The 23,379-nt window shown below is 34.6% G+C and overlaps 1 protein-coding gene across 10 annotated transcripts; it reads left to right on the top strand.

The window, feature by feature from the left end:
* The first annotated feature begins 2,374 nt into the window (after window positions 1-2,374).
* LOC117421121 (probable E3 SUMO-protein ligase RNF212) lies at window positions 2,375-23,132 on the top strand. Of its 10 annotated transcripts, none has more exons than XM_059034262.1 (14): window positions 2,377-2,585; window positions 4,326-4,451; window positions 5,683-5,744; window positions 6,454-6,523; window positions 7,018-7,074; window positions 7,368-7,426; window positions 7,670-7,759; window positions 8,028-8,086; window positions 10,084-10,147; window positions 10,422-10,464; window positions 12,301-12,370; window positions 13,583-13,655; window positions 17,449-17,666; window positions 22,734-23,132. In XM_059034262.1, the coding sequence occupies exons 2-14, from the start codon at window positions 4,365-4,367 to the stop codon at window positions 22,772-22,774; spliced, it is 993 nt and encodes a 330-aa protein (XP_058890245.1). In that variant the 5' UTR covers window positions 2,377-2,585; window positions 4,326-4,364; the 3' UTR covers window positions 22,775-23,132. The 10 variants fall into 10 exon arrangements, with proteins under 10 accessions (XP_058890265.1, XP_058890245.1, XP_058890249.1 ...); XM_059034266.1 differs by having other exon boundaries at window positions 2,378-2,585; window positions 6,449-6,523; window positions 7,700-7,759; XM_059034250.1 differs by having other exon boundaries at window positions 2,378-2,585; window positions 6,449-6,523.
* Window positions 23,133-23,379: the final 247 nt, after the last annotated feature.

Below are 23,379 nucleotides of genomic sequence, written 5' to 3'. Positions count from 1 at the left end.
TCATTCCACTATGAAGCAAAATTAGTTAATTCTATAGGGTGCTGCAAAACTTTTGGCCAAACTTGTGCTGCTTAGATAATGTGGAAAGCTTGCACATTTTACGTTGATGTGCAAGAAATGTGGTTTTATTTGTGTTTTAGATTACAACTTGATGACAAAGAAATATGACTTGGAAGGCAAATTCACATCTCTTCAGAATCTTCTGGCAAACACTCTGTTTAGAGTCCAATTCTCCCAGGCTTGTGGTATTTGCTGGGGACAAACTGGTGAGTTAACAAACACAATAGTTTTAAATAACCAGTGTGTTTTACTGTACATCAAGCAAAGGCTCTTTTTTGCACCAAATTACTGTTTTCTGATGCGGAAACTATATACAGTAAGAAAAAGGCATTGACAGATGTGGCACAATATGTTTCCAGCAGTTAAGAAAGAAATATTCTTAAAAAAAAAAAAAAAATGCTGCCAGTACCACCCAAACAGGGACATGACTTGGTAATATTGCATGTTCTAAACTTCAGAGAGGCATGAACAAATGCATTTACAGTGTACAACATTTTTCTGAAACAGCATCTTCCTAACAAACGTATTATGTTCAGCGAGGTCACTTGGACATTGAAGTGGGAGCCCCTCAGCCTCAAGACACAGTCAAAGACGTAAAGTACACAATGATGCACCTGATTGACCAGGTACAGCACATCAGCAGTCAGCAGACCTACCAGAGGGCAAGTCTCCTTCACAAGGCATTTAAAAGGGGCTTTTGAATGCACAGCACATTCTACTGCTTTCCTTTTGTTTGATTAGTTTACATTGCTAGACCATTGAATATTTAAGATATGAAGCTAAGTAAATGTGACAATGTGCCTATAATTTTCTGCCTGCTTTGTGGATAAAAAGAAAATATGAAGTACTATGTTTACAAAGAAGCAAATGAATCCATCTATCTTGTCTGTCCTTGCTAAGCAACCTAAATTCACCAAATCATACAAATTACTTTGTAGTTTCAGACCCTACTGTAACTTCTAACTCCAGTCATTTGATTTCAATACTGCAACATTTAAATTTGGGCATTATATAATTTTACAAGTGGTTCAATTAAGTTTCTCCCATTTTTGACCTTGTTTAATTTTGCACAAGGCATCCGCAGGTTTTGCATTGCAGTGCCCTGCTAGTCCAGTGAATGCTGGTACAGCAGCTGTTTAAAGTGCACTTATGGCAATGTTTTATGGTGGGCCACTTTACAGACCACTCTGCTTATCACAGTGGGAATCTAGCAAATGAAGCAAATGAACTTCTTCCTTATAGAAAATAAACTACTATAACAGTGAGACATAAATGCACTGCAGATGTTAGAGGTTTATAATGTTCTCTTTATAGAAAAGCACAAGCACTTTTATAAAATATACTGTGACTCTTTTATGCACAAAATGAAGTTGACACCTAAATGGTCATAAATGTCAATACATGTTGCAATGAATTTCTTGCAGTACAATAAAACGTTAAAGAACTGTAAACCATTCTATTTTTTTATTTTTTTATTTTGGCAAGCAGACTAAAACACAAACACTATTATCAATATTAAAATCTGTTAATCTATAACAATTATAACATGAAAGACACTTGCAAAGACTATCATTATTTTCGTCTGTATTATTTTAGAATTTTTTTTTTCTAGAATAGTAGTTGAAATCTTAACTTTTTATAAAAATAAATCATTATCAATTTTTTAAAGGTAAATTTTGACTGTAGTAACCTTAGATCAACATGAAATATTGACAGTCAGGGAGAGACTAGGTGTAAACGGTGTTTTAGAGACACTAGTGTAAATGCATTGCAAAAACAAACAAACAAAAAAAAAAAAACTTCGCACTTCGCACAACCACTACACTATAAATTAGACTTTTTATTTTTTTTATTTTTTTTACAGAACATACACTGTTACACTGTTGTCGTTTAATTCACATTTGCAACATTATTATTATTCCTTCTTGTCGATTTATTCGGGACAACTGACTCAAAAAACTAAAAGTGATGAAATGATATCATACTGTACATACTAACCGTCGCTTCTCGGCTATAATCGGTGCATCAAGAAGAAAACACTACGCTACTAAAACAGACAAAATAAAATAATAAAGTATACATACAACTACAGCTACACTCCCAGCAGGCTCGCTCCGGCGCCGTTGTTGTTCTGTACCGGTATTTATATTTTGATAACGTGTCTTAACTCTGACAGCATGACACTGGAGCTTGTTATTGTCTTGACAGATACAATATGCAGTTATTGACGGCTCGTGTACCACTTCATTAAATTGCCATTGCCGTTACGTTCTGATTGATAACTTATGAAAAAGCATAGACCTAGCCCCGCCCACAACTGTTCCCCAGCCACTCTCGGGCGTTGGCGGAGCTGATATTCATACCGCGTGCACACGAGGTCACATGGAGGCGGAATCAGTCTGTTTGGTTTTTGAAGTGAGGCAGTATTTAAAAACGAGTTTTTTTTTTTTTTAAAACTTAGTTGATGTGGTTGTTAGTGACTAAAACATCGATATCAACTATCGGTTTCAACCTTCCACAAGCAGGTATGATTTACCCATTTAAAATGCACATTATCTTCGCTGTGGGAGGTATATTATAACATAAGAAGAACATAAGAAAGTTTACAAACGAGGGGAGGCCATTCGGCCCATCTTGCTCGTTTGGTTCTTAGTAGCTTATTTTATCCTAGAATCTCATCAAGCAGCTTCTTGAATGATCCCAGGATGTCCACTTTAACAACATTATTGGTTGTCTATCGGCTATCACTATCGCTAAACAGTTTTGTAAAGTTAATATACATATAATGACAATACCGTACAATATATTACGTTTTTTATGCAAAACAAGTAAACTACTGACCACTTTAGATTTTAGATTTCGTGATCGAAAATAATGTTTACTGAGCACTTCAAAGTAATAAAAAGTAACCAGCAACAAATTATAACATTTTGCAATTCAATTAATATAGGTATAGATGCAAAGTAATAAAAAAATTACAAACATATTTGTATGGCATACTGGTCCAATTTCACCAAGATTTTACGTCTAAATGGGGAAAAAAACAAGCTGGTGATTGCTCTTGCCCTTGTATGTGTTGTTTTTGTTACAACCCACCTATAAATTAAACAGTTTTTATTAGAATAATACATCACTTCTCAATATGCTTTCTTGAATGAGCAAAAACATTTAGATTGGAAAATATGTCCGAAACCATTCCAGGACCAGTTTTAATATTCCCCTAGTAGTTAGGATACTAGTTCACTACAGGCAAGTTTGAAAAAAAACCCAAAAAGTTATTATTTCTGCCATTTTGTTTGAAAACATGGAAACATTGAGAAATTCTATTTAAATTGCAGGTTTAACAAAAACAAATATGAAAGTAACACAAATAACATGTAATTGGTGGCTGTGTGCCTGTATACTGTAGTTTAAAAATTCACCTGAAAATGATGAACAGGTCCAGTGGGAAAGGTGTCTATACATTATACAGTAGGTCTTCATACCTGTTTATAACCTTCAGCTCTGCACAGTATCTGGAGTTTGAATTAAAACAATGCTCAGTAAATTTCATTAATTAAGCCCCAGGTAAAAAAGTTCTCTGATTAATATTGTATGCTTTTCCTAACATGCTGTATGCATGAAACATATACTTATCTTTACACTGTAGATGCTGTAAGTTTATATTACTTATCATCACTGCATATGGAAACTCTACACTAAAGCATATGTTACTGCAAGATTTGACTGGGAATTAAAACATTACATAATCTCCAGGGGTAGGCTCCATTTATTTAGGTCATAGATGGATTTTATTTGTTACTTTACCTCTTAAGTACCTCTTTACCCTGCTTTAATCTGATTTTTGGTTTACAAAGCATAATTGATCTGTTCTTTTGCCTTCATTCCAACCTTTCCACATAATTTAATTATTTCACAATTGTTTTTTTTTCCTTGTGTTGTATGCTTAACCATCATTTTTCCCCTGGCATTATCCCCTGTATAGAATAGCAAACATTGAACAATCTTCTGCCATCTTACGGATTTTCTTGATGTTACTGCACCTTGTAAAGCGCTTTGTGATGGTGGGCCACTATGAAAGGCTCTATATAAAATAAAGATTGATTGATTGATGCACAATATGGTCTAATAGTTATAACAGCTAACCATAGAAGATCCTGAGATTAAGCTCTATATATTGACCATAGGCACATTTTTAGCTTTAGCCCATCCTATCCCATATGTAGTGGTACTTACACAATGTGTTCTTTTATTTCTTTCTGTAGATTGTACAACAGCATAGATGTCCAGCTGGATTCATTGTAATGTCTGTTTTCATCAGCCTGGTGCAAACCGTAGATTTGCAGTTACGAACTGTGGGCATATCGTTTGTGAGATTTGTTTCCAGAAAGGTAACAATTTGTGAAATGTTTATTTTGTAGTTGCTAACACAGTTTAAAGACATCTGATTATATAGAGTAATTGTTGGGGTTTTAGTTAGTCACAACTAGTAAGTTTGTTTAATACAAATTAATTTGCTGAAGGCATTAGGCATTAGGCATAAGTGTGGTGGCACAAAAAATAGGCCAGGTAGCCCAATACATGCAACAAATCAACTGTGGCAGAATTTTAAAAATAAATGCTGATTCCACAGGCTTTTGTCTCAATTTATTTACCATTTGTGCAATACAGTTTGGCTGAACTTGTTTAGGCAATTTGTGACCTACTTTTCTTGGAATGTCTACCTTTAGAGCAACAGAAGGTAATACAATGTTTGTAATTTATGATTGCATTTCAACTGACAGGAATAAAGCCAGTCTTGCTGATTAACTCATAAATCAGTAGCTGCAATGTGGTTGGGGTTGGTATACATTGAGCAGCCTTTTTCTTTTTTGTTCTTTTGACATATACTTTAGTAACTACACCCAGTACTACAGTAGCACAGTTAACTAAACACATTATTGTTATACTATTGGCATTGTGCGTTATTGACTGTGTGATAAACTGTACTGACTTTGTGATTGAAGGTTATAAACAACCACAGTGTAGGTAACAAGCTTGTGTCTTATTAAACTCATAATGAACTAGGAATGGAGCAAACCTCTATACAATGGGAGTCTTATTTGTAATATATATTATACTTTTTTAAATCTTTCTTTTTTATTTATTTTAAGGTGATAGTTAATTATTACAATGTCTTTGTGGTACTGTGTACCTTGATTTGAGCATTTGAAAAAAAACATGATCAGTGTTCGTATGATGGAGACTTAAGGTACTTGATTTATTATACTGATAGTTAACAAAAAAACAGTGCTTAAATACCTCACAAGGTTAATCTTTGTGAGTATGGCCCAAATTCATTAGGCTGTAACTTTGCATTGTAAAATTGAGGTTTATTAAACATATTCTGTGTCATTGAAATGTTGCATTGTATCAATCACCTGTAATGCAGTTTCTCACTGGTGTCCCTGTTGTGCCCTCTAGTGGTGATAATTGCACATGACCAGCTTTGTAATAGTGAAAATATTAACATTTAAAAATCTGCAGTACAACAATACCAACAAATGTACTGTACTCTAAAATGTACAGTTTTAAAAACAGGAAAGTCTGTATTTTATATTTTTTACTTGATTGTTTTTTTAGGAAAGAAAGACCAGTGTATTATTTGTAAAGCACAGTGTCGTGTTATGCCACTTTCAGACAAAGTAAGTGTACATCTTAGTAATTTCTTGTTTTACTGCATTAATTTTGTTTTCAGCAGCATCATTAAGCAATAATCCATAGTCAGTCGGTATAATTTGTGAGAAATAGTGTATTTACCCTTGTAATGCCCAAACATGAGAAAATGAGAAAAGCTACCTTATTTATATAACACGTTTCCGTTTCTTGTATAAAACATACAACACTGGGGAATGTATCAAACACCTATCCATGGTTATTGCCCGTATAAATATCTGGTTGATGCAAACCAGTGCTGTAAAGTGCTCTAAAAAGTTAGCTGTAGCTTATCCTGGTGGGGTATGGATTGATCAAATGAACTCCTGAGTTACAAACACAAAGTAAAATATACAGTTTGCAAAAACAAATGCTGTCTTGAACATATCAGCTAATGTACATGTTTTGTTGTATAGAGTTGTTTATTATAGTATAAGTATATTTGTTGCTAAAAAGCTGGATACCTTGTGAAATCTGAGTTTTACATACAAGGTTGTATAAATGGGTAATTGTATGTAAAAATAATGTGATATGTGAAATAATGTATAATGTGATATGTTGTAACAATTGTAAGTCGCCCTGGATAAGGGCGTCTGCTAAGAAATAAATAATAATAATAATAATAATCTGGGAGATGTTATTCCAAGTTTGCCCTTTAAAATACAATTTATTTCCTGATGCTATTCTTTTGCAGAGTAGTTCTGAAGTCAAAGCTCTTTTCACTGACATTGACGCAATTTCCAAGAAATATTCCTCAGAGATAACAAAGGTAATCCTTTCTTTTGACATTGTGCGGCTAACTAAATTGTTTTATAGCTAAGGGTTTTTTTTTTACATACATTAAAGGATGATTCATAAACACCAAATAAAAATATATTATTACTGATTATGTTAAAGTTGAGCTTTGCTCTAAGCCTGACTCATGGTCATTTGCACAAAACTACCCTGGAACACAGGCATGTGAATTGGCTTTGGCCTGTCTGAATAGTTTTCGTGGAGGGCCTCTGCTTTGATTTGCCCATGACTTGCATACAGTACATGAACACTAAGCTCACACATTTATCAACACTGTACAGTATGTGTTCCAGTAAACCTGAAACGAGACAAAAAGGAGACATGTTCTGTAGTAATATAATAACCCTGAACATTTTTTTATTACAACTGTAAATGTTCGATATATATATTTGCACAGCAGTGTATAAATATTAATAATAATAGCAGAGTAGGCAGTTATGTAGGCTCATATAATGTTTTATTACACAGATTTTAGAGTTTCAGGGGAAACATAAGAAAAGGATACTAGCATACTACAAGCAAAAGGTAACTGGTTCTTTATATATTTTCATTAGATCTTATTTGTGTATGCGTTCATTCAAATACATTTTTTCAGGGCTGTTTAATGTTCTAAACAACGGCTTATCTAAACCTGCAGGAGTGGTTTTATTATTAACTTCACTAAATACAATACAAATTCAGTGAAAAAAGGTCTGTGATAAGAGTATGTTTACATTTTTAGGGTTCTGTTGTGTAGGCCATTAACATTTTGCTACTTTTTAAATTAACCAGTTTCCCCTCTATAAACACTGACAAATTATTGTGATTTCCAAATCTAGAGTTCAGTGTTGGAAGTGTCCCTGCTGAAGGTGAAACAAGATATACAACAACTAAACAAGTAAGATTCCTGCTTGTAGTCCTTTGTAAGTACATTTAAATGCTGGTAAATGTAAATTACTGTAGTAATACTCAAAACAGTACTTCATTGGATTTTGCATGTACCTGGGTTATTTTAGTAGTCCTGAACATGACAGTAGTGATTATCCTTTTCAAAGATAATGGTGTATCCTTTGCACTGGTGCACATGATTAATACATTTAACTCATACCCTTCAATATTTTTTATGTAACTGTTTTTAAAGGGGGTCAATAATTAAAATGTATTTTCAAAGGAAAGTTGCTGAACAGAAGTTCTACATTGCTAAACTAGAAAGTTCGTTGCAGCTTCAAAGGTAGGTTATTTTTCTTTGCGGCCAATGCACCAATAAAGATTTTGTATACGAGGTGTAACCAGGTAGTCTTCTGAATCAGATTATAGCATCCATAATTAAAAACTCAGTTTGTGCTAAATTTAGAAAAAACTAAAGTTGTTTCTCAATATGTTCAATGAAGCCAAGACTTCCAGCCTTTGTGACCAGATAGTAGTCTGGTTAATTGACAAAAACGTACAAGAGAATGAACACCAGGCTGTACTGTAATACCACTTTATTTTATCGGTAGTTTGAGAACATCGCAGTACTCCTCTCGAATGTCTCCTGCTGTTGTAAACCCCATGTCAAGTAAGTGCATAAAATATATAAATACAGTCTAGGACTGTATTACTTCTATTTGTAAAACTAAAATTGTAATTTCTGATTATTAGCTTACTTTCTGATTTATGAAGTTCTTGGGTCTGAATCTCAGGGCATTGAATATCAAAATGTCCATTATTTTGACAGAAACACATTTTATAGACTTGTTTTTTCTCCCATGCCTTGTTGACCTGCATACCCCAGCACTGATCTAAAAATAGTTTTTACAGCTGAGATTTTGGTATTTACAAATTTGATCTTGATTTTATGTAAGTGCTGTATAATATTAAACAATATTTAATCATATTACATTTTCTGCTTCCCTGTTTGGGGAAGACCAATCATGCAGTTGCAGTCATGCTTTCTCTCTCACTTTAGTTCAGTCCTACGTTATTTCAGTTCTAATGTGCTAAGATATTGGGGGAACAAAGCACATATTTTCTAGCTTGTTTTGCCAAAATCTTTTTTTCTTTTACAATCAAACATCCTCAAAAGAAAAAATGTGTTTTAATCTGACTAGCTTAGAGAGAAGAATCCACTTTTTCCTTGCTCACTTCTCATATTGCATTTCAAATGTAATCAATGGATTAGATGATTATGCTTTTAAAACCTTTGGCACATGTAACAGAAGTTTAGTTACAGTGTATATGGTTGTGATAGATCAGTGTTTTCTTTAATAACACATGAAATGGAGTCGTTTCAAGCTAATCAGTACAGGGTATTTGGAGAAGTTCCAAATCCATTTTATGGCCTGTATTGTCAAATTATTACTAATTCAGGTTATCATCATAATTGGAGTGATTTACAGTTCATCTGTTTACACAGATACAAAAAATTAAACCACTGGAAAAGAACCCTGAGGGAAGCATTATAAATGTGGCTGTTTGTAATTAGTTTTTTGTTTTAGATTTAACTGATGAACCCAGATAGAACACCCCTAAAACAAACACAGAAAGTGTTTTCTATGTACACAGAAGTTGTTTACTACTTACTTGGGTTAATTTAGCACATTCATTATGCAGTTTACTGTATTTTGTTGCAATACCGGTATAGCACTACACTGTGATTCCAACGGTGTTACTCAATTATATCAATTTAGTGGATGCCTCAACACACCAAAACTCCACAATAGTTCTGGAGCTGAACGAACTGTTCCATTTGCTTTTCGGACAATATAAAAAATAGCCCTGATAAATACCAATTTTGTCCTATCAGAAAAAGCCTATAAATGCAAAACAATAAACACAGAAAAACAGAAGCCCTGTTTATAATACTGTACTTGCGGAAAGGATTATCCATTTGTTGTTACTGAACTTAAATTGGTTATTTTGTAATCGGGAGGAAAGAGGTGACCAAGGGTAAATCTAGAGTAAAATTCTACTGAAGCCTTACAGTGCTGTAAGACCATAATTGGTTTTAAGTGTTAATCTTGGTTTTGTGATTGTCTTTAGAAAACAAGCCCTGGCATTTGCTCTCTCATTATAATAATAAATAAATAACTTACATTAGTCATTCCTTGTTCTTAATAAAGCATCCCTGTGAGATTGTATGTGTACTTGGTAATCCACCACGTCTATTACAACTGCAAATATAAGCTGCTCATAAACCATTTGAGATGCTGACTTTATTATCAGTGTTATAGAAATTCCAGTCAAAAACTGCCCTTCACTTCGACCTATAACCTAAGCTGGCTGCCATATTGCTATAATGTGACTTTTCGGTTTCTAGATAATAAAGACTTAACGATTTGTATTCTGTGATTTTCTTGGTCAAGGTAGATGGTGGGCAATGTGCAAGAAAAGTTAACCCTATTTGTCGCAATAGTTTTACAAAACTGACGTCACCACACTGTCAGGCCTCATATCTCACGAGTCTAATGTGGCTGCCAAATTGAGATCAAGTGAAACGGAACACTTTGGGTTATTGTCTTAATATGTGATAATATCTAGTTATTATTAGTTTTTTTCTTCTTGTTTGTACTGTAGCACCTTTAGGTAATCAGATGCCATTTTCCTCACTGAAACTCTCACGGCCATCATCTTCTGACATGTAAGTAGAACAAGTAAAAGCTGTATTGGTAGGTCTAGTCATATTCCACATTATATAACAGGGAACCAAATATACTTGTGCACTGGACCTGGACTTTTTTAAGGCAAGCTTTTTTTGCTGAGCCTTGGCGACTTGTTGAAAGAAAGTAAAAGTGAAATCTATACAGGTGCAATAGAAAAAGGGCTGTTGCACTACCGGTGTAAAATTGCTGCAGTGTATGGGAGATGATGTGTTTACATTTAGGTAATCTTGTTAATTCTGTGTTTTCTTTTAGACTGGGAGAAAAAGAAGTGGATATGCGACCACCATTAAGAAAAGTATGTACAGTATGTGTTACACTTTTTAAATATGTATATAACTTGCCACAAGATGAATGATACAGGAACACTTTAGGGGATTCTCCATTTTCCCTACCTTTCTAGATGGCCCTCACTGTGAAATGGCTAGATGGTTTTCTGATAACAGCCATAATTCCCCCATCATATTAAACATCAACATTGTATTTACTAAAATATGATAATGCGTTGACATTTTTATAGCGAACGATGCAAATCAAGGTCCAGAAACAGGTGTACAGTTATAGAAAATATATTGAGTTATGTGATCTGAATGGTACTATTTTATTCCAAGGACGTGCTACATTTAAGTAGTGATGTACATGATAGAACATTTTAATTTAAGGTTTAAGGTGTTTCTAATCCTCTGTACTCTTCCATGGTGCATCCCTTTTTAACACACATGTTTTGAGTCTTCAGACACTTATCCATTCAGACACTTATCCAACATAAATACTTTTCAAAAAATCAGAATCGGGGAAAACTACTGCCAAAATAGACTGAAATCAGTTTTGAACTGCTGTTTCTAAATAAACATTTGACTCTGTCAGCAAGTACTGTATTATTTTATAATCTGATCACAGGAGTTTAACTAGCTGGCATGCCTAGAAAACAGGTTATTTGCCTTCATCTTATGTAAAGCAGAGTTTTTAAATGTTTTACAATTGCACGTTTTGGTTACAGTTACACTTTTAACTAAACATCTAAATGCTTTCTGTTAAAGTATGTTTCAGAAATCCATTTTTGTAGCATTATGTAACAATAAAAGCCACAGCAACTGGCCTGAATTTCATTTTTTTGCTATTCAAAAATTGTGACTGTATAGACTAAACAATATTTATGTTGTAAAAACCTGTCATTTTCACTAGGTATCTGATGGTGGAATTGTTCTTAAATGCATTAACCCTTTTAAATACACAGGGTATCATTCACCATAGTACCTCGACCCCCCTGGTACAGAGCCATTGGGTATAAAACAATGTCAAGAGCTATATTGGTAGGCTACTAGCTAATGATAGCAGCAAGAATGACCCATTGGTTAATTGTAGAAAACGAGGGCGAAAAGTATGTCCTTTCTGTCTATGTATTCCGTGCTACAGATACAATAATTCAAATAACTTTTTATTTAGGCTTTAACTACCAATTGCATTAGGGGCACAACTACTGTATTACATTGTAAGGAATGTAAATACTGGCCACACGGAAGGCTAATGTGTGTTTGTTTTCATACTGGAAAACATATGAATAAAAACATGGCAAATGTACTGAGATTGTTTGCAATCGTACTGAGACCCACGTAAATTGGTTTTGGTGTGAATCAAGTTGGATGTTTCACATATGTCTGCCAGCAAACTAAACTATACATTGATTTGACAATATGTGAAAGGGCTCTAACTGTTCTTTTTCACATCGAAAAATGAAAATCGAGCTGAAATGCAGTTTTTACTAGCATGAAAACAATGAAGAGAAATCTGATATTCTTACATCCAGTTCTAGTGCTAGGACTCAAGCCTGCTGAAAGTTGAAGCCACTGCCAGCACTTTTATCAGTGTGCTTTATTACATCTGTAGCTCCATTGTTCATGGAAACAGCTTGTTCTGAGCTGTAACACAATGTTGGAACAATCACACCTATCAGATTTAATGAATCGTAACAAAGAAGTTATAATTAAATACTTTTTCATTCACTGGCAAAATACCAAACACCATGAAAGCCATGTTAGAAATGTTATCCGCATACATTATTTATAGGAGTCTTCGAAACAAAGAAAAACTAGATGCTTTGTTCAGTACTATTTTGTTTTCCTTCTTGTTATAGAAACAACCTGACATTTCAGCAAGTAATTCCAGGTTATCTTTAATAAGTCCACCTCAAGATGGGTGTATGGGTAAGTCAACTGAAACTCATGTTATGAAACTTTAAGTGTTAACTAACTTAGAAAGATACCCATAGACCTGTATAAGGGTCTGCAGGGTTGAACCCGCTTATAAACATTGTCGTACAATAACTTACATACAAAAATCCTTCTGTGAAATTTACTAATGCAGTTGATGGTGTTGTGTGCCAGTGTTTCTTTTATATGTTAGTTACTGAAGGCCCTGTTTACAAAATCCCAGTATAAACCCTTGTGACAGGGGGGTGTGGGTGATTCACAGAAGGACACGGGAGTCAGACAGTTGTCTTTTGATAACGCTACACAGACCCACAGGATTTATTTAACACTAGATCCGCCGGGTTTATGCTACTACCTAGAACCGCCGGCAACATTCATTTTGACGGGTACATTTTAAACAGCTTCGATATGAAAATGAAAGACAAACTTTCAGATACAACTCCAAAAGATATATTCCTCAACATCATATCTAACATTTGTATAGCAGAAACACCGAATAAACATGAAAGGGTTTTTTTCCCCCACATTACCACATATAACGCATGACTTCGAAAAATGAAAAACTATAATAAAATAAACGTTTGAAAAGAAAATATTGTGTAAACAGCTGTACTGGTATATGTACATACAAAATTGTAAAACAAAGTAATTATTTATAAAAAAAAAAGCTAACAAAGAAAATAGCTCCATTCCCATTGTGTAATGTGAATGTGCTTTTGGGAAACATACTTCAAAGTAGCCCCCATATTAGCACAATCCACACAGATATAACGCTTATCAGCTTGTCGTACATTCTGCTCTTTCACACTGGGCACAGATATCCGAAGTTTTATTTTGATTGCATTTAGTTACCTGGCATTGTTTTCTGTTGCGTGTGTCACTTGATGCGCACTGTTTCCAGGTTGAACTGGGTTTCCCTGCCGCTTTGCAGTTTTCTGATCGAATTGTTTCTGCCAAAGCTCTGTGGCTAGCATCAAGATGAAATCTCTCCTACTGATATTTTCCCCAGTGCATTCCTTGTACAAAACGAAGGAATTGATGGCTGCCATATCCAGTGATTGCTTTCACTGAGTTCTAAGTTTTGCGCAGATGGCGGAAACTCTCTTCTCGCTTTGCTTACTGTTCCATCCAGGCTGGCTTTTTTTTTTGCTAATTATAAAAGATAAGAAATAAACTTTTCATAATGTTATAATGTCTATGCTCTAGGTGTTGTTCCTTACAGAGTGGCTAGTCAGAGTTGTCTAGTGTCCAGTCAGGCTAACCGGCCTGTGCCAGTAAGGTAAGTTCAAATAGTGGTTATTTTATATCGGACAGTGTTTTTTAAATTAAATGTACTGTAAGACTGCATCTTGACATTAATCTGCTAATTCTATGTCATATAATAACTTTGTTAAATTTTTCAATTTTAAATGATTAGTGGTTGGACAGACTGATTATATGGAGATAAGGATGTTAAAGAACAAAAGCTAACAAAAAAAAAAAAAAAAATCAGTACATTTTACATGTTTTACATTGTCCCTATACAATATTATTATTATTTATTTTTTAGCAGACGCCCTTACCCAGGTCGACTTAGTCGTAAACAAAAAATACATTTCAATAATCACAGTACAAGTATTAATACAATTAAGAGCAAGATAAAATACAATGACGATTCAATAGGGTATTCGAATTTACAGACGCTCCTTACAGATACTACACTGCTGCACTCCTGTCAAATTCCTTAATTCTACTTGAAGAGCAAATTGCCTTTGCCCTGTAATGCGATTTTGGTGGCATGCTTTGCCCTGTCCTTTACCGTCTGCGTCAGTGCCAGGCGTTAGCATAACTTTCGGGTTGTGACCTCACGTCCATGTTAGCTTTGAAAGGTTTCGATGATGGTGCAGAGGGGGGACGACTGTGTCTCAAAATAACCAGGTAAGGGGAGGTTTATTTTAAATGCAGATGCAGCTGATCCCATTACAGAAAGGGAACATCAAATGGCAAGTGATGAAGGAGAAGGAGCGAGAGAGAGAGAACACACTTTTCAACAATATATATATATATATATATATATATATTTATTAACATATATGTAATATTGTACCTATGCAAACTGTGATGTGGAACATGCCTTCATTAACTTGAACTCTGAAAAATATAGATTTATATGAAAAAGAAAAACATTTAAATGCATACACATCATACTTAATAATTCCTAGAAAAAATGTATTTCAAAGTGTTTTACATTTGAATATGCACGTAATAATTTGCTGTGGGTGGTCTTTTGTAATGTGTGCGTCTGTTTAAAACTCCCACACAAGAAGAAAAGATTCCTGATCTGGAATACATTATTTCAAACAGGTATGGAAGTTTTTGGTTTTATCAGAATTTTCTAGAGCAGTAATGAAATGTATGCCATTCTGCCTGTACAGTGTCTCTTTGGAGACATCCTAAAAAGCTTTATTGAGATTTATACCTAAACTTTAGTTTTACTGGGTTCTATTCATCATTGTTGTAATCAATGTATGCAAATCAGGCAAATGTGTGGTAAAAGCAATTTTTAATTCCGATTGTGGAAACAGTTGCTTTTTTTAATAAAGTAATGTAACACGGCTTTTGGAAAAATGAAGGCGGCTTTGATGAAACAGTCAGACAGCTGTCTCAAAAAATCCATAATTAAACATGTTGGGACCTATAATGAATAGAGGCCACTGTGAAAAGATAAACAAGCCAACCAGCTAAAACAAAGCATTCTTTGGAACTAACAACCATTGGTAACAAGAACACAAAAATGATACAAAAACACACACAAACAATCTAAACATAAACATTAAAACAGTACTACACCCTCCTGCACATAAGCTTTTTCTTATGAAGTCATCAAATTTGGCAAACTGAGGATTACTCTATGTTGGATGTTAATGGTCTTTTGTAAAGCTGTCATATACAAATAATATCCACATAGTTTAAACACCCATTTGAATGATGTATTGGATTAGCACATAATTTAATTTATAACAATGTATGCAGTACACAAAGGTACACATTCTTTTCCACCTCATCTGAGGTGACATTGTATCAAGTCTTAGCCTATAGAGTTAGGTGGATGGAGGGACCCTGGTTAGATGTACTGAAGTTTTGTAAAACAACTGGATACAATCGAGGGCTGCGTAGAGGAAGAGACCTCGGGAATTGATAATAGAAGATATGTGCTTATAAGTTAGAGAAGAGTAAGGAGATTCCCCATGGCTCGCGGAGAGCCGTCCTCACGGAGGTGAGACCGAACCATTTGGTCTCCAAGGCTGGGAAGCAACTGATACTTCCCCCGAGGGGGGATCTAGAGGAGTGAACGAGAAGATGACCGTGATAGTTAAATTTGACCGGGTCCCCCTTGACTCGCAAGAACCTTCCTCACGGGGGACGAATCCAGCAGGTTGGAATTCTGAGCTTCACAGCAAAGGTCATTCAAAATAATCTAGACAGCATTCAGAACTGGGCAGACATGTGGCAAATGACATTTAATAGAGAAAAGTGTAAGGTACTGCACACAGGCAATAAAAATGTGCATTATAAATACCATATAGGAGGTACTAAAATTGAAGAAAAAATCTATGAAAGACCTAGGAGTTTGTTGACTCAAACGTCTTCATCTAGACAATGTGGGGAAGCTGAAAAAGGCCAACAAAATGCTCGGATATATAGTGAAGTGTCGTGAATTTAAATCAAGGGAAGTAATGTTAAAACTTTACAATGCATTAGTAAGGCCTCTTCTAGAATATTGTGTTCAGTTCTGGTCACCTCACTACAAAAAGGAATATTGCTGCTCTAGAAAGAGTGCAAAGAGGAGCATCCAGAATTATTCTGGGTTTAAAAGGCATGTCAGACAGGCTAAAAGAATTTAATCTATTCAGTCTTGAACAAAGAAGACTACGCGGTCATCTGATTCAGGCATTCAGAATTCTAAAAGGTATTGACAATGTCGACCCAAGGGACTTTTTCAACCTGAAAAAAGAAATGATGTATTGGATTAGCACCTAGCCTAGACCTGTTTATATATATTTTTTTAATGTTATAAGTGCAGATGACCGATTGGACACATTTTGTATAGGCTAATATAGGCATGGCTCTGAAGTGTGCTATAGGCTTCATAAACTTTAGTGCTGATCTAAAAAGGTATAGATTTGTAACAAACAAAAGCTTTTCTTTTATAATATTCATTTCCTACTTGTGTGAAGTAATTTATTTCAGATGAGCATTTAAAAAGTGTACCTTTTCTTTGAGTGTCGGGTTTAAAACGCATACCTGGATATTCCTAAGACTGACGGGAACATTTCAAATTAAATTAAAATTTAAAAAACTTTGAACTAAGTTATGCGGTCTGTACCAATGTATTTTAAAAACAAAATGTTTAATCTATATTTTTCCCAGCAGCACTAAAGTTAATAAAGCCACGTTCCAAATTACAGTTCTCATATAAATCCCAAATAAGAGCTATATTGCAAAAGGCTGGAAGTATGTATTAGAGAAGCGCTTTCTTCATCACTATCACAGCAAAGGCAATCGCTAGGGCTGTTGTTTTCTCAAAGGGAATGTCAGAGGCTCCTGATTTGCTACTAGCTTTCCACTTTTTCTTCAAGACAAAAAAATCAGGCCCAAAGAGATTGAAAAGAAGCAGCCACTGGAAAAGCACTGATTAGTTTCAGCAGCTTCATGCTATGAGGAGCGATCTGTACATTTAATTTGTAGCTTTGAAAGAACCCTATTAATAAAAACAAGAGTATCATAGTTTTTTCACCTGATCTGAGCTGCTTGCAATATTTAATATTTTTGAATTCTCCACTTGCCTTTATTTTGTAGTTACTACAGTGCACCCTCGTGTTTTCGCTATCTGACATAAATATCAAGAACCTTGAACTAATGAAAGGCCCTTATACAATAAAGTATGGGATGAACAGACAACTGACAGAATGGCAGTGAATTTAACTATTATCAGATTGTTGTTTTTTTTTTTTTTTTTTTTTGCAATGTAGAGAAAGCACTGTATTATAAATTAATGATTAACCACTGTGGGTGCTTTGCTGTGTTTGTAGAGACAGACCTCTTGGTCCATTGGTGCCTGGACATGGACTTCCTAACAACACAATGTCATCGTCACAAGGATACAGAACAGGGGAGTTGTCCTCACAAATGTACAGATCCGGGGAGCCGTGGAATGGCTCTGGTTTCAGAAACCCGATGCCTTACAACTCCTCACAGACATCCCTGCAGACATTAAGAACTCCCATCAGCATCCCCGGCCTTCTGCACAGTAAGCAAATAAGATAAACACAGGCAGGTAGGACTTTACATATTGAAGCTATATTGGTGAATTAGAGTATAGACTTTTGGGTTCAAATCCTGCTTTGGAATGATGCTGAATTTCTGCATACTAAAGACAACAAATGTCGATTTGGTATAGAATTATATTAGTTAACAAAAGCCAATTCACAGAGGGGGGCAAGCATGTACGCCTTCTGACCTGCAATATGGCTGGGTAAATTTAAGGGAGTCAATAACAAAAGCAAATATAAAAAAATGAAATAAAAACAAACTATGTATTTTACAGGGGGTAATCAACTGTTAATTTATGTTCAATATTGATTGTGGAATTTTAGTTTTTTTTAAAATTATGTATTGTACACATTCTAATTAAATGTATGTAATTCAAAATACTTAGAGCTGCACTGGCTTTTTAGTGTTCAACCCGCGAACAAGCTTAAGTCTTAATCTCAAAATCCTGTTATTGTTTGCAAACAAGCTGCTTTCGCATTCCGTTCTTGTCTGGGGATTTTAGCTCAATTTAGAAAACACCTATACCCTTCTTTTCCACTGCAGTATTTTATGCTATGGAGTTGTATCATTTAATGAATTGATTCCAGCATCTCCATAATGATTACGTTTCTCACTGTATACAAGTTACAACATATGATTGACCAATATAACTCGTCGTCCGAATCACAAACTTTTTTCTTCTCATTAAATTGCTTGGGCAAACACAGGCAAATTCAAGTTAAGGCCTACTTATTATTTACACTTTGTCTGAGATTGTCTTTTTTATTTATTAAAACTGCAAAGTTTTTACCCGAAAGACAGAGCCCAAGTGACTTGCTCAGGGTCACACACAGTGAGTCCGTGGCTGGACCACACAGCCTGCTATATACAGAATGCACAATACAACAGAACTAGTAGCTAGAAATGTATGTTGGGACAGGTCTGGGATTGGTCTTTATACAAACATATTTTTAATGAAAGGCAAGTTCAGTTGTTTTTTATATATGGTCTAAAGTAAGCAGAGTTTGATATTTTAGTCATAAGTGTGACATTATATCCTGTTTGATTCATTAGTTCTTTTCTATACAATTCATCCACATCCATTATCACGTAGATTCTGAAAGAGGAAACTTTTAATTCCCTGCTTTTGTGCTCTTTTCCAAGCTTCCTGTGTATACCAGCACTCTCAGTCTCTTATGCAAACAACTGGGCTTAGATCGGCAAACAAAAAGAAAACATTTCAAATACAACAGAACTTTACTTTGGGGAATCAGTGTGGTTTACAGCTGCCTTGAATTCACTCATTCAAAAGGAAAGACAGGAAGGCAGTGCTTCAGTCAATACAAAACCAACACAAACAGCATATTGTTACATTTTACTGCATTGCCCTACCTTTTACTCTAACCATTGTTTAAAAAATATACATTACTGGTACAGTAAACATGAAACTACAGGTGATTTCCACCGTAGTCTTTCTTTTTACTAGCTTAACATTTGAAAGATCAAGTTGGTGTGGATATTAAATATCAGAATGAACTTTACTAATGTATTCCTCTTGTTGTTTACATTCACTTCGTATCAGTTTGTTTTAAGCATCACCTCTGTAGACTATAATGTTATGTAGCAAATGTGGAGCATTTGAGTACTTTTTTAAAATGACGTTGCGTAACCCTGTACCCTATGATTCACGTGATAAAACAAAAACGACAAAAGGATCTAAACCAGCAGAAACTCTGATAAATCGTTTGAAGAGGAGTAATTTTTCTATTACCAGTATACAGTAGAAATGCATGAATTGAGGGTTGTCTGGGAAACACTTATTGATCCATCAAAATTTGCAATTTGCATATCAAACCATCTGGACGACCTAAGATAGTGCCCAGTATATGGGACGCAGTGCAGCATAGTTTTAATACCTGTGATCGGCACAATTGTATAACCTGTCAACACTTTATTTCCACCTAAAAAGTTACTGTAATTCAAAAAAGTGTAGTTGACTATACACACACTAGAGGTCACTGTGCTCCACTATAATTAATGCAATTGTTACTAAGGTAATATGAAGTGAGATTTTCCGAGGCTCTATATTGAAACATTGTTGTTTACAGGAAATGTATTATGTTACAGAATAAATACCATGGTAATGAATACCATATCTGATTTTTTTAAATTATAAAGTACTTATTCGAGCAGTTTCTAAATGTCTCTTCACTCGTACCCAGATTATTATTATTATTATTATTATTATTATTATTATTGTTATTGTTATTATTAATAATAACAATAATAATAATAATAATAATAATAATAATAATAATAATAATAATAAACAAGTTAACGCTTAAATTATATTACATTTTTCAAGTTAAAAATTAATTGCATGTTTGTATAAAGCAAATACATATTGTATCACAGCTACATTCTTTTTAAATCAAAGGTGACATTTTGAATGAACATAAGAACATTTTGAATGCACGCAATAAAGAGTACACGTGGGAATATTACTGTCATGGTTGTGTTCATTGAATCTAAATAAAATGCATATAGAATTGCTCTGATTTGTCATACAGATCACATGCACTTCGACATTGCCAGGGGGGTAAACTTTTTATACAAAGTGATTTTCAGCTGTTCGGACCAGGCTAGCTAAGCTCTTCAGGGATCTTGCAGCTGCTACAATCAGTATCTTCCTGTAGGAAACATTACACTGCAGTCCTGGGAGAAATTAAAAGGAGGGAGTAAAAGAGTATGGAAAAATGCAGCATTTATAAAAAAAGTGACCTATTACACAAATAAATAACAAGGGGTTAGGTGACGCAGTGGATTAAATCACCAGCACTTCATGTCTAGGACAAGGTTAACATATGACTTGGGACAACACTAAATCCAGTCAGTTTACAGCTAAGGCCAAAAGTTTAGCATCACCTAGAATTTCAGGATTGAGACATTCCGTAATTTAAAACAAAAAAATATCTGAATTTAATTTAGATATTTTATTTAACATCATGTAATCAAAGAAAATACAAAATGGTATTTCAAAAGTCTACCGGAATCCATAATAGTTGTACAATAAGAACATAAGAAAGTTTACAAACGAGAGGAGGCCATTCAGCCCATCTTGCTCGTTTGGTTGTTAGTAGCTTATTGATCCCAGAATCTCATCAAGCAGCTTCTTGAAGGATCCCAGGGTGTCGGCTTCAACAACATTACTGGGGAGTTGGTTCCAGACCCTCACAATTCTCTGTGTAAAAAAATGCCTCCTATTTTCTGTTCTGAATGCCCCTTTATCTAATCTCCATTTATGACCCCTGGTCCTTTTTTCTTTTTTCAAGTCAAAGAAGTCCCCCGGGTTGACATTGTCTATACCTTTTAGGATTTTGAATGTTTGAATCAGATCGCCGTGTAGTCTTCTTTGTTCAAGACTGAATAGATTCAGTTCTTTTAGCCTGTCTGCATACGACATGCCTTTTAAAAAGTTCAATAGTTGTACAATAGTTAGATTTCGAAATGTCTAATTTTTTATTGTCAGTTTTTCATTAAGTATATGAAAAACTACAAAGCGGTATGTAATTTTAATATGTCAACGTAACATTATTTAGCAGGTTTCATTTGACTTTATAAAGCAATATTAGTTAATTCTATAGGGTGATGCAAAACTTTTGGCCTTAGCTGTGCTATACAGTACATCGCAAAACCACCATTCACCCTTGGGCACCTACCCTCTCACACCCTAAGAGGTTGCCCCCCCCCCCCCCCCCATACTGTCACTGCTAGTTTTGTCTTTCTTGTGCAGTGCACTGTTTACTTGCACTAACATTAGCATTAGCTGTATATCATGTAATAAGATTCTGTTCCTTCAAGCCTTTAAAATAATGATATGCTTGAAATTCTATCATGAAACAACCAAGCACGTTAATGGTAAATCCTGGAAAGTAGACCTGGTATTTCATTAAATTGATTTTTTCAGGGAATTACCTGTATTGCTGCAGGCAAAATTGAAGATTGCAGATGGATGGTTCTTGAAGAGATCCTAATTGCAGGGCTTATGTTTTTTGTTTGTGTATTTAACATTTTAGAAACATTTTAATTAAATAAACTGTACCTGTTTTGCACTTCCAGTTAGCTACATAGTTCTCAGCTCTGCAGTTTTTAAAGAAACACGTTATAAAAAATAGTATTTTCATTAACAGACATCTGGTACACCGTGTTCTTAGTTTGCTTGCCATGCCTTCCAGGAAGTCTGTTACTGCTTACCTCATTGGTCATTTCACCCCAGCAGTGTCTCCTGGGTCAAAGCATGTCAGTCAACAGGGGAAACAGCTGATTGGTTATTGACAGGAACGAAGCCAGTGAAAATGTCACCATCCAGGTGAAATGACTCAGAATGTGCAAGAATGTCTAAAAGCATGGCTTGCAAAAGAGATTTCGTTAACTTCGTGCTGTACCAGATAATTATGTTTTAAAATTAAAATACATGTTTGCTACAATGTGTTTTTCAAAACTACCCATATTAAACCTATAATCAAGGAATGTGCATGGCAGAGAAAATGTATGGTACTATTTTGTTTGCTATTACTTTAACCTTTACTCCTGTTGTAAACAACTACCTGCTAGATTACAGTTTAGGATCTTATAAACTAGATTTAGTCCAAATGGCTCAAGTCATTAAGCTACTTTGCATTAACCCAGGAGAGAAGGTTCTAATAAAGTTCTCAATCCCTGTGTGTGTGGTATATGTATACAGCATGAAACCCAATATAAGTTGGGTCCCATAAGTCATGCATCATAGACATAAGAGTTAATTTAGGTTGTCTCTCTGTTTTTTTCCCCCCCAAGTGTAAAGCAAAGAGGAATGAATTTAGATAACTTTGTGTGGTGCAGATAGTCAATGGGGTATGGCTGCCCCATGCCCCATTTAACAGGGGACATCCTAATCATCATAATGTATGATACTGCTTATGATTCCTGAATTATGAGACACCCTGTACAGTACATTATATAAATGTTAAATAATGAGCAAATAAGAAGGGCATCATCATTAATATTGTGTTTGCTTTGCATTTAGGATTTGAACCTGTGGCAGACATGAAGAAACAATGGGCATAAGGTCAACATGTTGAAGCAGCAACTGTATCTATTGTTAAATTATTCTTAATGAATTAGACATACAGATGTAAGAATATGTATGTGTGTTTTTCTAATAAGCGTCAAAGTGCCAATACTGCGGTACTGGACATTCTTACTTTTGAAAATGCAAGACTTCTTGTATTCCACACCCTTATGTTCAGTTCAGTTCAGTTATCTTGTGGTTCTGGGTGAATTATTTTTTTTTGTTTGTTTGTTTATTAATTTATTTTTTATGATAAATTCATTTTCTTTTAACAGAAGAACATATTTAAACAAGACGTATTTTTTCTTGTACATTCTGTATATTATAAGGCTGAATAAACATTTAGATAAACTATACATGTCCAAGCATCTTAATTATTGTTTATTTTAAAATGTATGTACAAGGTCTTATTCATTTAGATCTTTGATTTATTGCAGAGCAGATGGTCTTAATCAACTTGGTTACTAATGATTATGGATCATACTAAATGCTTCCTTTTTTTTACCAGTACAATACTGTATCATAAATGTCATACATGGAAATGATCCATGTTTTGTAATTTTACAAGCTGGTATCAGCAAAGTGTAAAAGCCTTACATCT

This window comes from Acipenser ruthenus, chromosome 1 (genome assembly GCF_902713425.1).
Source record: "Acipenser ruthenus chromosome 1, fAciRut3.2 maternal haplotype, whole genome shotgun sequence".
Classification (NCBI taxonomy): Eukaryota; Metazoa; Chordata; class Actinopteri; order Acipenseriformes; family Acipenseridae; genus Acipenser; species Acipenser ruthenus.
This window is presented reverse-complemented; position numbering and strand designations above follow the sequence as displayed.